A 19,015-nucleotide genomic window follows, 5' to 3' on the forward strand; every position below is an offset into this window, starting at 1 on the left:
TTCTTGTGAATTATAAACTGAGAATTGTGTCCAGATCTTTAAAATCTAAAGTGTCTTGTGAGAGGCAGCTCCAGAATCCCTCTTGAATAACCCCATCTAGAAGGTTATTTATTTGTACCTTAATCACAATTCTAAGTATCTTTAATTGAAGGACACATGTCTTTGTCAAATAAAATAAACTTTAGTAGCCTACAGCCTATACTTACTTTGCTATTTAAAATGCATGTGGTAGTGGGCATGAGCTGTAACATTAACACTGACTGACTGGACACTATAGCACAGTGACCCTGACTGACTGGACACTACAGCACAGTGACACTGACTAACTGGAGACTACAGTCCATTATATCTGAGAGATATAATGAGAGAACAGGCAGTGGAATCGGGAATTAGTTCAAGATTGAATGGAAAAGGAAGAGTTGAGTTTTCTGAGGCTTAAAGTAAATCAAAACACAAACAGTATAATTAGCAATATTGATTTTAATTAGTACAAGCACAGCGTACAGAACAAATATACATGCTTGAATCGATAATGATCATACGATAATGATCATCCACAAAATCACAGCTCAGAAATTAAACAACGCTTTAGCACTACGCCCAGTTTATACAGTGGATCTTTTTTTCTTTGGAATTTCTATACACCAGATGTGTATAAACACTGTCTTTAACATAAGTCTGTACGCCAGGCGTGTATATATTCAAGATGTCCAGTAAGAGTCTGTACTCCAGGTGTGTGTGTGTATACAGTGTGTCCAATAAGAGTCTGGACTCCAGGTGTGTGTATACAGTGTGTCCAACAATGATATCCACAATGAGTGTTTGTTTGTGTATGTGAATACACATTCACCAGCAAGTGCCTGTATGCCTGTGTTTTCTTCGAGTACAGTATGAGTGCACATCAGGTGTATATATATAGTGAATTTACATATTGTGTGTAGGAGATATTGGTGAAAATGAAGTTCTGTCACTGGGGATCACCATATATATTGGGCAAGAACAATATCCAAGCAGTCTCTCAGACAATGACTAAATTAATAAACAGACAATGAGTACATTAGTACAAAAACACGTTTAAAAAATAAGCACAATTACAATTTCCAATTACATATTCATAAAACTCTGCTAAATAGAAAAGGAGGTACAGTGAGAGGAGATCACAGAGAATCCCTCAGAAATAAGCACACATGAGGACAGGAAACACAGTGAGAATAGATCACAGGGGATTCCTCAGTAATAAACACACACAACTGGACAGGAGGCACAGTGAGACGAGATCACAGAGAATCCCTCAGTAATAAGCACACATGAGGACAGGAGACACAGTGAGATGAGAGAACTGGAGGAAACTAAGCAGATGGCATTAATGTGTGTAAACTAGTATCTGTTTTTCTGACCAGATGACAAATGTATGGAAGATATTAGTGTTTGAAATCAGAAGGATATGGGGCTGAATTGCCTTCAGTGCTTTTCCTTCTCTCCTTATTTCCTTCCTTTCTTCCCACTCTTTGCTGTCCAGGCTTCTGGAGTCCAGCTCAGGTGAAGAAGTACACTTGGGAAGAGAAGGAGGTGGAGATAGAGGTCATGAGAAAGACAAGCTGCACAGGAGAATAACTGGTTCATACAGCCAGTATGCCTGTGTGACTCTACAGTCCAGTCCAACTACATTCAGAGAGAGGAAAGCCTGAGAGAACGCTACAGATTCAAAGCTGAGGCAGTGGAACGGAGTTAATCTAGACACTGACATGAATTAAATAGATAAAGAACAGATGAGGTTAATGACAGAAAGTGTGAACAATGAGCTCCTATAACATTTCATATGGACTGCATTTTTAAGATAGTGATCACTGCGAAAGATCAGGCAAAGTCATTCACTGTTTCTTCACACCCAAACTCAGCTGAATTAGTATAAGTTTCACAAATGTTGTAACAGTAGAAAGCACTAATGGAAGTTTTCTGTAAATGTTTCTCAATCACATATTGCAACTGCTGCTTTTGCACAGCAAAGAGGACAGTGCAACAAAGCAGTAAAAAATGACTGTTGTTCTCCCTTTAGCCACACGGGTCCTTCATAGGACTGGGTACTGGTATCAGATATTTATAAGGCTCCCAGAGAACTGAGCCCCAGTCTGCACCTAATCTCCGGAGAAGATGAAAGCTGCTACTGACTCACCTGCACCAGGGAAATGAGAGGAAGGCTGTTCTTCTTTATGGCTAAGAATCTTTGCCAAATGGGATTGTATGGGCTGGTTTGGGACTATCAGGATAGGATATCCCTGAGATCAAACAGGAAAGGAACGAATACAGTACTCTCACACGGGGGAGGAGGGCAGAGACAGATTTTAGCTTTCAGAGTCTCCCATTTCCTTTCCTGTCACACAGCAAAATCCCATCCAACAGTCCTCTCCTGACCCACTGGATCACGTCTGACCAGGGATTGTTGTCCCGACTTTGCTCTTGTGGTCCCAGTGTCTCTATCTTCCTAATACAAGGGTGGTCGATAGCAGCTTTCTTCTTCTGAGCAAAGGTACTGGCTGGGGTGCTCCCTACTTTCCTTAGGGGAGGAAGAGAATCTTCTCAATTACTCCTGCTGTAATGAGGACAGCTGGGTGCCAGGGGGATTTCTGCAAGAAACTGCAAAGGGGAAATACCCCAGAGGGAAATCCATATTAAATGGGACAAGAGGCCCATCTCTTTGAAGCGTGCTGGCGCCCTCTTGTGGCTTAAGGGGAACACAGACCAACTGTAATGCTGACTTGCTGCAGTAGATTATACTTACGAAAAATGATGCCCACCACAATGGCACATATCACTCCCATCATAATCATCATCTAAGACAGAGAGAGAATTAGAGAGTTAAGAGTGAGTGGACGTCACATCCACTAATAATCCTACAGATTTAGATGATGCTTTCCATCACACTGGATGCTAATTAGATTGTAGGTAGGAGGGGACACACTTACTCCATCTCTGAAATACAGCCACCTCCAGGGGGATACACAGCTGCCCCACAACGCAGGAGATAAGGGGAGCAGTGAAATATTGTTCCATCAATTGAATTAAGGGGAAACTTTAGGGAGGCCAGACTCGCTGATGAGAAGCCATCAGCAGAATCAGGTCAAGACACGGGGAACAACACCCCTTATTTCTCAAACAGTGCCATGAGATCAATAATGACCAAGGAGTTAGGGTCTTGGTATAATGTCACATCTCCTAAGGTTCTGTCTGAGCAAACACCACACTGAGGTATTGGATTAGAGCAGTAGCCCATAACCCAACCCTTGGAGGGGCCAGTGTCTTCTGTTTTCTGTTACACTCACAGTCTTAGTAACAAAGTTGGTCTAATTATTCAAATAGCTGCATGACTTTGAGAATTCTAACAAGGATCTAACAAGGATCATGTAAACATAACCACACCATTAATTAAGGTCTCATAGAATCAACTGTAAAAGGCTATAAGAACAATTCCTTATTTAGAATATTAAGAAACTAATCAAGTTAATGGTATAACTGACTCATGGATTTAGAACTAAAACTTGAAAAATGAAGGCTTGACCCGAGGGAACTCGTTTTGAGACCCTTAGATTAGAAATTGCATGCCAGGAGGAAGAGCAACAGTAGCCCGGTTTTCTATAGAAGCTTCCTTTCCCAGTAGTGACTAGTCCCAGCCTTGCTTAGCTTCTGTGATCTGACCAGATCAGGCTACAGGGTGGTAACTCTATTCCCTGTCCATAAACACTGACTGAGAGAGAAGAAGATGGGGCAATTTGCTGAAACTTCCTCATCAACTGACAGAGAAGCTCTGGGGGGCAAAAAAATAACTTGTCTCAATGACAGTAATGAGTGCATTGCTTTATTATGCTTTTTCATGAACTGCCTCAGGCCCAATGTCATGTTTGAAGTCAAAGAAACACTAACAGTTAAAACAGGCTGGATTGTCCATTCAATTATAAAGCCAAATTAACAAGAGTCACTTATGATCTTCTCATTACCCTTCCATGGATACACCCACCTCATTCGCAGTTCTGCAGTTTCGTGTTCTAGCAGCCTGGCCTGAGAGAACTTTCTCAAAGCTCCTAGGACATTCTCAGAGGTTCAATTTTATATTGGAACGTTTTTTTTTCCCCCTCCTTTATGTTCATTTTTTATTACATGTGCATTTACTGTTCTTTTGATATTTGGCATATTTGTGTCGGCACGCAGGGGGCAGAGTGGCATGTGCTTGCTGGGATAGGCTCTGGCTCTGTCCTGGATCATTAAAAATGAATGGAAGAATGATGACTTGCGTTGTGCATTAGGTGTGCCCATGCAATTCATCTGGCATAGAAGAGGTTCTTTTTCCCCAGAGTACACTGTGTTTGCAAGAAGCACATTAACTAGCGAAGCTCACAGACCCCTGCTCATGGCCCACCTTGCAGTTTTTCCACCAGTACTTCCTCTTCAGTTTGGCGGCGCTGCTCTCAAACAGCGAAGCGCCGGCCTGCAGTGCATCGGCCCGGTCATCCAGCTCCGAGAGCTTCTGGTCACGCTCCAGGACCTTGTCCACATTGACTCGCACGATGTCGACAACCTGAGAAAAGAGGCATAGAGACAGAGAGAAGTCATCCTGCTGATGCATTAACAGCCCACCTGTGTCCTAAGATTACATGTACCACCATCGGTGTCGTCTGTCTGCATACACACCCAGGTAATTCCTCTGTTAGGAGAGACACTAGAGCCAGGCTGTCCAATCCAAGAACTTGACAGGTGTGTCTGCAGGGTTTTTTTTTCACCCACTCAGCTCTTTTAAAGGCCTTAATCAGATTGTTATTGTTTTAATGTCTTAATCCCAAATCTTCAAAATCTGTGTTAATCTCTTGTGTGAGGTGTGTCTCTAAGGTGTATATTAGGGTCTGTATTAATGGAGGTGTTTCTCTAGGGTTTATATTAGGGTCTGTATTAATCTCTGTGTGAGGTGTGTCTCTAGGGTCTATATTAGGGTCTGTATTAATCTCTGTGTGTGAGGAGTGTCTCTAGGGTCTATATTAGGGTCTGTATTAATCTCTGTGTGTGAGGAGTGTCTCTAGGGTCTATATTAGGATTTCTCTGACCTCTTCTACTTGCGCTTGTGTCTGCTGCATTCTGCGATTGCTAGAGAGGTTGGGAGGGGCAGGGGGAGAGCCAGACCCAGGGGCCCCTCCTTCTTCTCCTGGGGCTCCCAGGGCTCCTTGTGGCCCGGCAGGGGGGGCAGCATCAGGGGCCGCAGCTGGGGCTGACCTGAGTCAGAGACAGAGCAATAGGAGGAGTAAACATATCCCTTACGTAAACATATCAGGTATATTTGCCACTAAACTAAGAAAGACAAAGAAAAATAATTAATAGCTAAAATATTTACAGTATTAGCTATATACTGTTTCTAATTTCTTGTTTTTGACAGTATTACAGTTATTATTATATCATAACAAATATAATACAGTACTACAGTGTATTACAGTCTATTGTACTGTTATACTGCCCTATGTAACAGAAAGGAACCCGATATGTTTTGGGGTGCATCAGATGCCCCACTACACAGCAGATCATGTGAAGGAGTGGAGAAACTGCTTCAACAGTCAAATTAAGAGAAACCTTACAGCAGGCCAGATTCTACAAGCGCCGACTGAAAAATATCAGCTGGAATTTAGCCAGGACACTGGGCTTTTGTTCCTACACTTACAGCCTCTGCCATGAGATCCTGAATGACTCATCTTTGATGAGTCAGAACCTCAGTTTTACATCTCATCTAAAGGACAGCGCCTTCTTCAGCAGTGCCCCCGGTCACCATACAGGAGCATCGGATTAGAAAGTCTGAGTCCACTGATATAGAGCCACCTATTGGTCAACCATCACTTACAGCAGCAATCAGATTATAGCTGAATTTTTGGTTCTCACAGAGCTTGACATTAGCATATGCATTCTGTGACTGGAGCCTAAAATATTCTATACCATGCTTGACCTGTTACATTTGGCTGTTGAATATGTTCTGTTTTAGCCCTGACGTCTGCAGAACCACACCTTGAAAACAGCTGCACTTAAACCAGAGCAGGAGAAGGTCACAATTTTCTCCCTGTTCTTTTCTGCTACTCTCAGGAGAGGCCTTCTGTATGATTAAACTTATTTCAAAACTTCACTCAGCAGCACAGTGATTTCATGCATCCTTTCCACTCAGACCATTGAAAGCACTGCTACTGCTTCTTCTGCTATATCCTCTGCTGTCACTGCTATCCCTCATACTGGGATTATTAACAACATCTATAGGAATACTGCTAACAGTGAGCACTGTAGTCACTTGTAGGGCAAATCTCAAATCTGTGTGCTTCCACACAAGAGAGTGCAGCGTTCCCTGCTCTGTCCCACCTGTCCTTGAGGAGTAACCAGTTTACAAGTGGCAATTCTCCCACATCTTCCAGTAAGGCCTATCCACAGTTACAGTACTTCTGCAGAGGATGAGTCCAGTTCCTCTAAATCTCTCTGTTTTTGTAAACTCTAAAGCTGTATCTAGGTGTCACAAAGTAGCACGGTCAACAATATGAGCTGCTGCTCCTTTAATGGTGGGTGTGTAAGACCTGAAGGTCCTGGTTTCCTTTAAATCGACCGCAGGGCTCCCACCCCCACCCCCCTTTGAAAGCAGCGACAGCCCTGAGTCCGTCTCAACTCAACTTTTGCACCAAAATGGCTGACTTTAATTTTTTTTTTGAGGAAGGGGGTTAGACTTTCTGCTCTTCCACACACAAACACAAAACACAAGGTTCTCGGGGGAGAAATCGGACCGTGGAGTTGCCAATCTGTCCAGTGCGTGCTGACAGGACTCGCACAGCCCAGCCCCCCAATGAAAAGTGACCTCTCAATTGCTGTCCTGAAACAGTCTGGTCCAGAGAGCCTGGGTCACATGCTCCACCCCTACACTACTCCAGCCCCGAAGGAATCTCCCCAAATCCCTATCATCTGTTTGCCACATACTGTTACAGACCTAATAATTTCAGTACACAGGAGCGTTGTACATACACCTATTGATGTGTACTGATGGCCGATGACAGACTCAGTAACATATACATGCTGGACATAGACAGTTCACTGCAAGTATACAGTGTGTATTATCATTAACTGATTTCCATTAATCGATCCGTTCACCTCTCGGAGTTTGGAAAAGGGAAATATTCTAATTAAAACGTTTTATGTTTTTTTTTAAATAAGCAAGACAGCAGTGTACTTACATCGCGTTTGAGATCCGTCTGTCGGATGGCTCAGTGCAAGCTCGAAGACACGAAGTTTAAGAGGCAGAGTGGGAGAAAGAAAACGTCCAGATTCTGGAGGGGATGAAGTGGTGGTGGTGATGATGATGAGGAGGGGGTGTTGGTGGTTTGGGGGGCGGGGGGATAGGGGGGATTGAATGCTTGGCGAGGGAGAGGGATTGGGGGGCGCGGAATCTGCTGTGACTGCAGCTTTCGAAATGAGTGATGGGAGTCGCGTCGGCCACGGAGCCGCAGTGGAGCCGCCGGCTGGACTTCAGCGTCTCCTCTCCTTCTGACGCGACACGCGCAGGCGCCTCCGGCTGTCACCTGTTCGGAAAGACAGACAGCCTCCCCGTTAAAGCGGATGCCTGACTGATGTGCAGCAAAAAAAAAAAAAACAACAACGGGAAAGTCAAGTCGAAGTCAGCTGAAAAATGGTATAGATCCCTTCCTCTCCTGCCAATTCAAATGCTAGAATTGGCAGTGCTTTAAAAATCCAGTAGTTTTCAGCCGCTGAACCGTTTGAAATCGCCTTTTTTTTTGGCGTTTTCCCATGCAAATAAACAAAAGGTTATAAAAAGAAAAAGCAGCACCCCAGCCACCCTTTTCTCCTCTGTCCTGTCTACCGTCTCTGGGGGTTGATGCAGCGCCTCTCGAAGTCAGAGTCTCTCTCTGCTGGAACTGTACCGCAGTCTTGCGCAAGTCTCTCCCTCTCTGTATTCTCGGACCGCATGGAAAGGCGACAGAGAGGTGCCTATCTCCCCTCCCTTCTCTCTCTCTCGTAGTACTGCAGCTCTCTCTCTCTCTCTCTCTCCAAAAGGACGCAGGAGAGGCACTGCAGTGTGCAAGTTGGCTCAAGATTGTCGATGACACATAAAATTAGATGGACTAGGGCCTCTCTGGAAATTGGGGTGTAAAACCCAGTTCTTCAGCTTGTGATTGCAGGTACTGGATAATTTCTATAGTACTGTAAGTGTGCGACGCTGACAATGTATTAACTGATCTGCAAACTCATCTTTGCATGTCATTGCTGCACAATTGTTTTTACAGCTTATGGTTATGAATCGAATTCATCAGAGTTCAGGGTTCCAGGTAAACTCCTAAGATGAAAAGTTTGATAACAAGAGAAAGCCACAGGGCTTAGGTAATGCAATACCTGTGTGGAAGTCTCTCATTGACTGTCAACTTAAAGATCGACAGACTCGTCCTCAACAGATTCCCCAGAAAAGCCATCGGACGCCTGAAGACAGAAATACAGCAGCTTAAATAAAACGGAAAGCAGTAGAAGTGGGGTCTGGGGCTGACAGGCTCTCTACAGAGCACCACAGTAATTCATTAATGTTAAAGAGTGAGGAAGAGGACACGGTACAGACACCGACTAAACACAAAAGCACAATAATACTGACTTGAGTGGATTATTAATCACTACACTTAGATATGTATTTGGCTGGTGCTTTATGCGAATGCAATTTATCTGTGCAGTCGCTGACATTGCTTGGTATTTATTAAACCTATATGAAGAACATTAATATCACCCAGTTAATAAGTTTCAGTTTCAAAGCACTTACCATCACATCGCAACTTCGATACCATAAATAAAAAACAGAGACAAACACAGTACTGCAAAACGACATCTCCCTGTATCTGTAAAACAGCCGAATAAAAGCTCTACACCCTAGCCAATACGTACCTTACAGTTTAGCACGTTCAACTAGCTTAAATCCCCTTTACGTTACACAGCACAATCGTAACAAAACTTCAACTACTGCTATGATTTATATCTCCAAGAAAAATAATGATAAATCCGTTTTTTTTTGTAAACCACTTCAAAGAAAGACCTGAAAATGCTATCGGAGAAAAAAAACATTCAAAATCTAAAGGAAAGTCAATAGCACCACTCATATGGGCGCCGCCATTTTGTCTCCAATCCCATCTTCCAATGCTCTTCAGCTACAAACCACAGTACCGTAAGTCGCAGAGAAAAAGCGCAAGACATATGAAAGCTGGCGCCGCCATTAGGTGGCAGAAAAGGAAGTGAAATGTACATGCGATATACCACCATTTGGCAATAAGGGAGAAATCATGATTGCTCTTTTACGGACTCTGTGGGTGGCTCTTAAAAGAGCCTTTGGGTTCGTAGATCCGGGACGGGCGGGCCGGGTTTACTTGGAGCTGGTGTACTTGGTGACGGCCTTGGTGCCCTCGGACACGGCGTGCTTGGCCAGCTCCCCGGGCAGCAGCAGGCGCACGGCGGTCTGGATCTCCCGGGAGGTGATGGTGGAGCGCTTGTTGTAGTGCGCCAGGCGGGAGGCCTCGCCGGCGATGCGCTCGAAGATGTCGTTGACGAACGAGTTCATGATGCCCATGGCCTTCGATGAGATTCCAGTGTCCGGGTGCACCTGCTTCAGCACTTTGTACACGTAGATGGCGTAGCTCTCCTTCCTTGATCTCTTGCGCTTCTTGGTGCCCTTGGCGGCCGTTTTGGTCACGGCTTTCTTAGAGCCCTTCTTAGGAGCGGATTTCGCTGGTTCAGGCATCTTCACAAACTGCACTTAGTAAAAACAGTTATGAAAACTGTTGAGTCCTACAGCCCCCTATTTATAGCGGCCGCATGCAAATCAGCTCGCTCAGCTGAGAAGGCGGCTCATTGGTCAGCAGAGAGCTGCTCTCCTATTGGCTGCGCTCTCCGCCAATGAAATTCAAACGGCTGAGCGCCTGAGCCGCTTGCTCTGACTCCAGGCGCTTCTCTCTCCCTTCCGCCCGCGCACACAGGAACAAAGGATTCTGTGATACTACTAAACAATGTGCTCAGAAACTGCGATTTGTGCAAACTTGGGAGTCAAAAGCAGTTATGGCGATATTCACTCTTTAACAGCCAAGAGCATTTCGGCACTGGTTTCAAATTAGTCTGAGCACAAGAACCCTTTCTAGAAACCAACATTTTGGAGAATGGCTCTTTGCAAATGAAGCAGAAGAAAGCCTCTTAAAAGCCATAATACATGCGTGAACCCCAATCTGATCTCATGGCTTAATTGCGATTTTCGACCATGTTGAACGCATTTCTAGGAACACTCATAAAATGTATGTCTTATAATAAGCACTTACGCTTATTAACTAAAGAAGCACAAAATTAGAAGAAAACGTTTGTTTCCTTGCTTTTCGGTGTAGACATTCAAAGGACAAACCCCTTCTATATTCACAAAACAGATTTCAGCTCCTTATTTTCTGAAAACGTGGGTGGCTCTAAAAAGAGCCTTTGGGTTTATACGTCGGGGTCGGGTCCGATAGTGAAGCTCCGCTCCTGTTTAGCCTCCGAAGGCGTACAGGGTGCGGCCCTGGCGCTTGGCGCTTATCATCATTATTCTGATACACAGGTAAATGGAATAGCGAAATGCTATTAAGCTAGCCCTTAGACGGTAAGTGGTAAAAAAACAACACAATGCACCTGTGTATGAGGGTCATGAACAACTGACAAAAGGCATTCATCGTTGTAGCAGTACATATTTGGTTCTCCACCCCTTTTGTATCATTGAATAAAAAATCCAGCTGTTAAAAAGTTCAAAAATGTTTTATATAAGGACGTCTTTTAAGACGCTGAAAAGGAAACGTTCCTCCTAAAGTAACTGTAGAAAAGTTCTTAAATCATGTCATTGAAATCTCTATCACATGTACTGTCTGAGGTTCATGGCTAGTGAGCACAGTGGTCCTCACAGATCTGTACTGCAGTATAAATGCTTTTTCTGGGGCGAAATAGGAGCGGTGGACGGACCACAAAATAAAATTTTAATAAAAGAAATTGTAAGGGGATTAATGCCAGTCGTTCTTGTATTCCCGTGTAGATTATAATCGATCTAATTCCAATACAAAAACAGAATTCGGAAAGGAAAATGTAGTGTACTACTGTGTATGAGGGTCATGAATAACTGACAAAAGGCATTCATCGTTGTAGCAGTACATATTTCGTTCTCCACCCGTTTTGAATAATTGAATAAACAATCCAGCCGTTAAAAAAAACAAAAATGTTTTATACAAGGTCGTCTTTTAAAACGCTTGAAAGGAAATGTTCCACTTAAAGTAACTGTATAAACGTTCCTTAATCATGTCATTGAAATCTCTATACAGTGGTCCTCACAGATCTGTACTACAGTACAAATGCTTCTTCTGGGGTGAAATGAAGAGCGATGGAGGGACCAGTAAGCGTGCTGTTGCTTAATTGTGAACAGACACCGAACTCCGAAAATAAACAGTAGTGTAAGGGAGGGGTTTGAATGCCAATCGCTCTTCTATCATTAAAATACTCTCATGCATTAAAAAACTTTTAATGGGCTGTTACACGAGGGGCAGAAAATGGTTACGAGTTACACTTATCAGCTAACCAAACAAGAATTGTGCCTCCTACAGACTAATGGAATAATGTAACCCTCTCGAGTGTTGTGGTGGCTCTTAAAAGAGCCTTTGTGTTCAAGGGAAAAGATGCTGCAGCAGGCGGTCCGTGTCTAAGCGCGCTCCCCGCGGATGCGGCGGGCCAGCTGGATGTCTTTGGGCATGATGGTCACCCTCTTGGCGTGGATGGCGCACAGGTTGGTGTCCTCGAAGAGCCCCACCAGGTAAGCCTCGCTGGCCTCCTGCAGAGCCATGACGGCGGAGCTCTGGAAGCGCAGGTCGGTCTTGAAGTCCTGGGCGATCTCTCTCACCAGGCGCTGGAAGGGCAGCTTGCGGATCAGCAGCTCGGTGGACTTCTGGTAGCGGCGGATCTCCCGCAGAGCCACGGTGCCGGGCCTGTAGCGGTGGGGCTTCTTCACGCCGCCGGTGGCGGGGGCGCTCTTGCGGGCAGCCTTGGTGGCCAGCTGCTTCCTGGGCGCCTTGCCGCCGGTGGACTTGCGAGCGGTCTGCTTGGTTCTCGCCATCTTCCTCGCTGCTCTTCACAATCAGCACTGTACTGAGAGCAGCAGCCCGCACTCGGGTTTATATGCGCAGGCAGCCCCGTCCTGATTGGCTGAAAGGTACAGGGGGGTGAAGGAGGAGGGGGGCTGTAATTCACTGATTGGACAGTTTGAAAACGAGCGCGCAGCTCAGACACTCCTCGCTCTTCCTCTGAGCGTCCCCACATTTTACACACGTTTCCACCAAACCAGTTAACCCGACACCCCAGTGTCCCTTCTCGTAATACGCCTTAGCTAAGCGAAAATGTATTTGTATGTGAACGAGGCCGAATGATTCTCATAAGTTGTCTATTTTCACACTTAGCCACAGAAATTCTGAAGCAGCACGTATGAAACAGAAAAGACTCTGGGAGCCAGCGGACAGTATGAATGAGATGCTGGAAGGGGGGACTTCAGCTCGTTGTGATAGTAATGTGAGAAAGTAAAAAGGGGAGATCCGGTGTGCACGAAGCATTTATATCATCCAGGGACGAACAGTCTAGCTGCACGACTTAGTCACGAACGAAACTGCAATATAACTGTAAGTCTATCGGGCCCAACTTCGCTGTGTCCGACTTTATAATGGTAAAAACAGCAATACAGTAGTTATGTAAACTAGATTGGGAGGAGATGCATTACTCTTCCGTTCTGGCTGTGTGCGATTCTGATCTTTCTCTTTGTATTCCAATCGCAATTACTTCGCCAAGAAAAACTGATCTCCCTCTTTTTCAAGAAAACTTCCCGTAAATGCTGCAATTATACAAATGAAAAACAGAAATCGCTCTTTTTAAAAGGCTGTGGGTGGCTCTTAAAAGAGCCTTTGGGTTCGGGATCAGTCGGAGGTCTCTGCCGGGCTGTTTACTTGCTCTTGGCCGGCTTCTCGGTCTTCTTGGGCAGCAGCACCGCCTGGATGTTGGGCAGCACGCCGCCCTGCGCGATGGTCACGCCGCCCAGCAGCTTGTTCAGCTCCTCGTCGTTGCGGACGGCCAGCTGCAGGTGCCGGGGGATGATGCGGGTCTTCTTGTTGTCCCGGGCGGCGTTGCCAGCCAGCTCCAGGATCTCGGCGGTCAGGTACTCCAGCACCGCGGCCAGATACACCGGGGCTCCGGCGCCGACCCGCTCGGCATAGTTTCCCTTGCGCAGCAGCCGGTGGACACGGCCCACAGGGAACTGCAGTCCGGCCCTGGAAGAGCGAGTCTTGGCCTTGGCTCTGGCCTTACCGCCGGTCTTTCCTCTGCCGCTCATCTTGCGCTGTCAAGCTCGTCCGTAAAAATCTGTGAATAATGAATACAAGCTGTCTGCCGCCCCGGTTTTGAATAGTCGCGGCTCAATTTGATTGGTTGGACCGGAACAAGCTCTCCACCCAATCAGAGATCAGTGTTGCCAACCAGCGCTCTCGGTCTCCACCAATCAACAGGCAGGAGGGAAATTCGGACTCTGAACACAGAGCGCGGCTCTGCTGCCGAGTGAGGACAGATATTTGTTTTTCAATTTCAAGCTTATTATCATTATTCTCATACACAGGTAAATGGAATAGCGAAATGCTATTTAGCTAGCTCTTGGACGGTAAGTGGTAAAAAAAATACAGTTGCATAAGAAAAGAAAGACAACAATGTGCAAAACACATTGCTTAATCGGTAATTTTCATGCTTTAAACAATTTATATTTTAGTGAATTTCACCACCGTCTGACTCTCAGTAACCACGCTACCTTGAGTGGAATTAAGCTCAACTCCCAAAAGAATCTGGATCACCCGCCTGCGAGGGCTCGATATTGAAAAGTCACCATTGTCGCTATTAGAGTGACACATCTGTCACGTTACGCCTTTTCAAATGTCCGCTATAGCTGCGAGACTAGCAGTCACGAATGAAAACCTACGTGCAATGTAACAATGTAACATTTCGCCTCAACTAAAATCATTGTTGGTGATGAGATACAAGGAGTCGCTGCGTAGTTCAGTGACGATTAGAAAGCTCCTTTCTTAACGAAAAGCCCCCCTTCTAATTCTACAAAACCTTCCCTATGCACCCATTATTTACAACAGAATTTACATGTTCAATATTTTACCCAATTCGACTAAATATCGCATTTCAGTTTCAATTTCAAGAAAAAATGATACTTTAACCGCTAAAATTCAATACCCCCCATTGTGTAAAATAACTATTCCCCCCATATCGAGCGAACCGGCGCTTTCAAGCGGTGAAAAGGGAAAGTCTGCGCTCTCTCTCGGAAGGGCTGGTGGCTCTTAGAAGAGCCTTTGGGTTTGTAGGAAATTAACTCGAGGGTCGATCGCTCACTTCTTCTTGGGAGCCGCTTTCTTAGCTTTGGCCGTCTTGGGTTTGGCCACCTTGGGCTTCGCTGCCTTGGCTTTCTTCGGGCTCTTTGCCTTCTTAGGCGCCGCTGGCTTCTTGGCCTTCTTGGGGCTCTTGGTCGCCTTCTTGGCCGCTGCGGGCTTCGCGGCTTTCTTGGGCGACTTCTTGGCGGCCGCTGGCTTCTTGGTCGCCGCCTTCTTGGGAGACTTCTTGGCGGCCGCTGGCTTCTTAGCCGCTGCGGGTTTCTTGGCCGCCGGCTTCTTGGCTTTGGCGGCGGCGGCGGCTTTCTTCACGGGCTTGGGCTTGGTCTCCGCCTGCTTCTTGTTGAGCTTGAAGGAGCCCGAGGCGCCGGTGCCCTTGGTCTGCACCAGGGTGCCCTTGGTCACCAGGCTCTTGATGGCCAGCTTGACGCGGGAGTTGTTCTTCTCCACGTCGTAGCCGCCGGCCGCCAGGGACTTCTTCAGGGCGGCCAGGGACACGCCGCTCCGCTCCTTGGAGGCGGACACGGCCTGCAGGATGAGCTCTCCCACGCTGGGGCCCGCTTTCTTGGGCTTGGCGGCGCTCTTCTTCTTGGGCGCCTTGGCCGGCGCGGCGGCGGGGGCCGGAGCGACTTCTTCTGCCATCGCTGCGTCTCTGTCTGCTGTCGGACTGTCTGCGGCTCCGCGCGCAGGGCGGAACTTCAAGGCCGCATGAGAACCGTGGAGACTCAACCGCTGCTGCTGCAGCTCCGCTCCGCACAGCCCGCTCGCACTTGTGTTTTCTCCCCGCACAAAACTGCCCCGTAATCCTCAAAAATACACAGAAACGAGTACAAGAGATGCAAAATGCAGAGGAAACCCCCTGGTCTTTAATATGCAGTTGAGTTACAGGTTTTTCTGTACAGTAATTTTGACAGAATTGCCCAAACTCCAACAACAGAGCTCACGAAAGGCGGTGCTCACCCGGCACTTTGTCGTCTATTTCTAGAATAAATGTACTTAAACCCTCAGTAAAGATAAAAACAATGTTTAGATAATACTGCCGAGGCCGACGGTCATGTAACACAATAAAAGTGAATTCTGAATTATTTAAAACGGATGATTTATTTTGCTCTATGTTCAGTGTTATTAGCACACTCCCGGACTCGCTGTTTCTAAGAAGGAGACGGACAAGTTTTGTCAAACTAGACCGTTTTATCCCTGTGAAATTCGGAGTATTTCGAGTTTTTTCACCGATACGCTTTTATAAAATGCTGTACACGCGTATTCTGACACTTTGTTTATCTCATAAATTTCCAAATCACTTCCTTCAAAGGCGATTCTTCAACGGGGCTTTAGTAAAGACTGCAACTCTCTACCGTCAATACCAACATTCCTGAAGCTCTTTCTAAACCTGTTACTTCGGATTGCAGTTCCTCCAGATCCTTCAGCATCGTCCCAGCTTCTCGGGAGGAGACAGTTAGCAGAAAGCCCGTGATATTACTGCTCGTACAAGACGGGCAGAAAAAAGCGAATTTTCAAATGCTTAGTTTTATTTTCTTTCATCTGGCTGGTGTGAACGCCCGTCCATTCCCCAGACATTTAAATTAATTAGTTTGTCTCTGGGGCTCACGGTAGGTCTAATACCAATTCAACAGGAACAGGGCACTAGGCTGGAGACATGCAGACTCCATACAGAAGGATTCTTCCATCCCGAATTAAAATCAAGACCTGCGAGGCAGCAGTTTCAGACGCTTTATTTTGAAACCTATCTTGATAATATTAATCAAATAGAATATCTACACTAATACTAAAGTATCCACACAGCTGAGTTGAAACAGCCTGAGTTCTTGTACTTAGTTAATTGCCGGTTCTTTTATACACAATTCTCTTTATTTCTTCAGACTGACTCCTGTCTCTTTAATCTCACATTCCACTGCCATGTGGAGGGGGTCTGTTCTCACTGGTTTCTTATTGTTCTCATTAATTCTTCAGTCTTGCTACAGGTTAATTTTGTTACAGTTCGTTACTCATAAACACCAAACTGCTTCAGCTGGTGTGTATATTACATACACCTAACAAGCATTTTTTTTTAATCAGCTTTACCCAAAGAGTTGTGGGTGAATGGTGCAAGTTGTCCAAACAAGTCTCTAGACACAACACAATGAGATCTGTGTCTATTAGCGACTATCTACCTATCAATTTACTGTCTTCTATGATTCTATGCTAACTGGCTGAAAAGCTTATCAAAAGAACAAGTTCTAACCTGGACCACCTGGAGGTAGTGGCTGAAAGGTGAATGGTGTCCAAATTAATGGCCATCATGGACAACGTCTCCCATCCCCTCTATGACATGCTTGTGAGAACGAAGAACACGTTCAGCAGTAGGCTGATCCAACCACATGCGACAGGGGGCGCTATAGGGGGTAATTTCCTGCCTTCTGCCATCAGACTGTGCAACTCCTCCACTGTGTGTCTGGGCAGGGGCAACATTGACCTGTTTTTGGGAATGAAAATGAATTTCTCTGTTTACAGCTGGTTTTCCTCTTTCCAACTGATTTGTGTGCAATATATGCTTTGTGTAATATATTTATAATGTGCAATATATCTTTTTGTATACTGTACATTCTGGTTTGTCTTACATCTCCTGTAATGTGAGCAATTCTATATACTCCATTTTTAAAAGGTTTTACTGCACTTCTCACTTACTATACTTACTGTATTGTTGTATTATTGTATCATTCGTTACATTGTCCTGTGGTAACAGTGCCAGTCTGCTGGTGCACTGCAATTTCCCTCAGGGGATTAATAAAGTATCCTGAAGAGAGTTCTGTTGTATATAAGAACAACGTCCTTCTTTCAGATTTGATATAAATCAGTTGCAATGACTACATTCTTTTAACCCCGGTTGCTTCTAAATCAAAAACACAGATTAAGCACAGGCACATCAGTACAAATACGTTGTTTCTTCAGACCTTGGACTGTATATTTTTTCATGCATTCTTGATCTTACCTATATTTCATTCTCTCTCATTTCATAATTACGATATGCATCGGGTTTAAAGAACTGACCTTCTTTAGAGATTTTTGATAAGGGGTAAGAAGTTTTTAGGTCTAAGTGGCTGCAGTAAAGGTCAAGAACCTCTGCTTTCTTTATTATGGGCTTTTTAAGAGAAACGATTCCTTCTCTCCTGCTCCCTCTGCTGGACAGCTGTGGTCTCTGCTCCCTGAGCCTTGTCCTGGTTGAGCTGTAGCCTTACAAACAGGGAGATACTTTTCTATCGAACCTGTCCAGCACTTAACTTGGCGAGGTACACTTGAATAATTTGAAACAGCGGTTAGCCGCTTACAGCCACTTGGTCAGAAGAGAAGCTGTGTGTGATTAAAGTCAGGGTGAATTTGAATCGAGCACAGGATACACTTTACACAGAATTGGGGGAAGTAAACAGCAGACTGATGGACAATTTTAAGCATCCTAACAAGCTTCTCGAATTTAAGCACATCGGAACGACAAGCGAGAATTATACGATATTGCTTAAAGAACCAAGTGGGAAATAAATGTTTTACTAAATCAATCAAATCCAAATTATTTTAGTGCCATTGCACTAAATTGTCTACTTCCACGGTTTTAAGCAAGAAGGAAGAAATCATGATCGCTCTTTTACGGACTCTGTGGGTGGCTCTTAAAAGAGCCTTTGGGTTCGTTGATCCGGGACGGACGGGTCGAGTTTACTTGGAGCTGGTGTACTTGGTGACGGCCTTGGTGCCCTCGGACACGGCGTGCTTGGCCAGCTCTCCGGGCAGCAGCAGGCGCACGGCGGTCTGGATCTCCCGGGAGGTGATGGTGGAGCGCTTGTTGTAGTGCGCCAGGCGGGAGGCCTCGCCGGCGATGCGCTCGAAGATGTCGCTGACGAACGAGTTCATGATGCCCATGGCCTTCGACGAGATGCCGGTGTCCGGGTGCACCTGCTTCAGCACCTTGTACACGTAGATGGCGTAGCTCTCCTTCCTGGTCTTTCTGCGCTTTTTGCCGCCCTTCCCGGCCGTCTTGGTCACGGCTTTCTTAGAGCCCTTCTTGGGAGCGGATTTCGCTGGTTCAGGCATCTTCTCAAATTACGTACTGCGTACACAATGATGAAACTCACGCCTCCTGCAGCCCCCTATTTATAGCGGCTGTATGCAAATCATCTCGCTCAGCTGAGAAGGAGGCTCATTGGTCAGCGAGAGATCTGCTCTCCTATTGGCTGCGCTCTGCGCCAATGAAATTCAAACGGCTGAGCGCCTGAGCCGCTCGCTCTGACTCCAGGCGCCTCTCTCTCTCCTCCGCCCGAGCACTCAGGAACAAAGGGCCGTGTGATCCGTTTTGCACTACGTGCAGATTTTCTGAAATCCGACTCTCATGTCGTTTATATCCCCTATCCTAGAAAACAATGTGCTCAGCGTAAACTGTGCGATTTGTGCAAACTTGGGAGTCAAAAGCCCGCTCGCTCTGATTCCAAGCTACTAGGACAGCAACTTTGCTGCGGTTTGCGCTCCGAGGTGCACTAACAGCCCTGACCTCTAATTGTGTATTT

The 19,015-nt window shown here is 45.7% G+C and overlaps 5 protein-coding genes and 1 pseudogene across 8 annotated transcripts; all 6 read right to left on the bottom strand.

Annotated features, from left to right (window-relative positions):
- Positions 1 to 462: 462 nt before the first annotated feature.
- Positions 463 to 9,166, bottom strand: LOC148640850 (vesicle-associated membrane protein 1-like). Of its 4 annotated transcripts, none has more exons than XM_088619055.1 (7): positions 8,941 to 9,166; positions 8,407 to 8,490; positions 7,233 to 7,577; positions 5,091 to 5,256; positions 4,412 to 4,570; positions 2,780 to 2,831; positions 463 to 1,552 (listed from the first exon to the last, which is right to left on the bottom strand). In XM_088619055.1, coding segments are annotated over exons 3-7 (396 nt in total). In that variant the 5' UTR covers positions 7,235 to 7,577; positions 8,407 to 8,490; positions 8,941 to 9,166; the 3' UTR covers positions 463 to 1,535. The 4 variants fall into 4 exon arrangements, with proteins under 4 accessions (XP_088475181.1, XP_088475183.1, XP_088475184.1 ...); XM_088619057.1 differs by having other exon boundaries at positions 8,819 to 9,166; XM_088619058.1 differs by lacking the exons at positions 8,407 to 8,490; positions 8,941 to 9,166 and adding an exon at positions 7,877 to 8,353.
- On the bottom strand, positions 9,024 to 9,805 carry LOC148640851 (histone H2B). Its single transcript, XM_088619069.1, has one exon. The coding sequence runs from the start codon at positions 9,785 to 9,787 to the stop codon at positions 9,413 to 9,415; it is 375 nt and encodes a 124-aa protein (XP_088475195.1). The 5' UTR covers positions 9,788 to 9,805; the 3' UTR covers positions 9,024 to 9,412.
- A 1,941-nt stretch (positions 9,806 to 11,746) lies between these two features.
- Positions 11,747 to 12,157, bottom strand: LOC148640852 (histone H3). The gene has a single exon (XM_088620116.1). The coding sequence runs from the start codon at positions 12,155 to 12,157 to the stop codon at positions 11,747 to 11,749; it is 411 nt and encodes a 136-aa protein (XP_088476242.1).
- Positions 12,158 to 12,459: 302 nt separating this feature from the next.
- LOC148640853 (histone H2A) lies at positions 12,460 to 13,551 on the bottom strand. The gene has a single exon (XM_088619064.1). The coding sequence runs from the start codon at positions 13,415 to 13,417 to the stop codon at positions 13,031 to 13,033; it is 387 nt and encodes a 128-aa protein (XP_088475190.1). The 5' UTR covers positions 13,418 to 13,551; the 3' UTR covers positions 12,460 to 13,030.
- Positions 13,552 to 14,324: 773 nt separating this feature from the next.
- On the bottom strand, positions 14,325 to 15,146 carry LOC148640854 (histone H1 pseudogene; annotated as a pseudogene).
- Positions 15,147 to 18,002: 2,856 nt separating this feature from the next.
- Positions 18,003 to 18,560, bottom strand: LOC148640855 (histone H2B 1/2). The gene has a single exon (XM_088619593.1). It carries the CDS (start codon positions 18,543 to 18,545, stop codon positions 18,171 to 18,173), a length of 375 nt encoding a protein of 124 aa, XP_088475719.1. The 5' UTR covers positions 18,546 to 18,560; the 3' UTR covers positions 18,003 to 18,170.
- Positions 18,561 to 19,015: the final 455 nt, after the last annotated feature.

The sequence above is a fragment of the Lepisosteus platostomus genome, chromosome 25 (genome assembly GCF_059453375.1).
Source record: "Lepisosteus platostomus isolate fLepPlt1 chromosome 25, fLepPlt1.hap1, whole genome shotgun sequence".
NCBI lineage: Eukaryota > Metazoa > Chordata > Actinopteri > Semionotiformes > Lepisosteidae > Lepisosteus > Lepisosteus platostomus.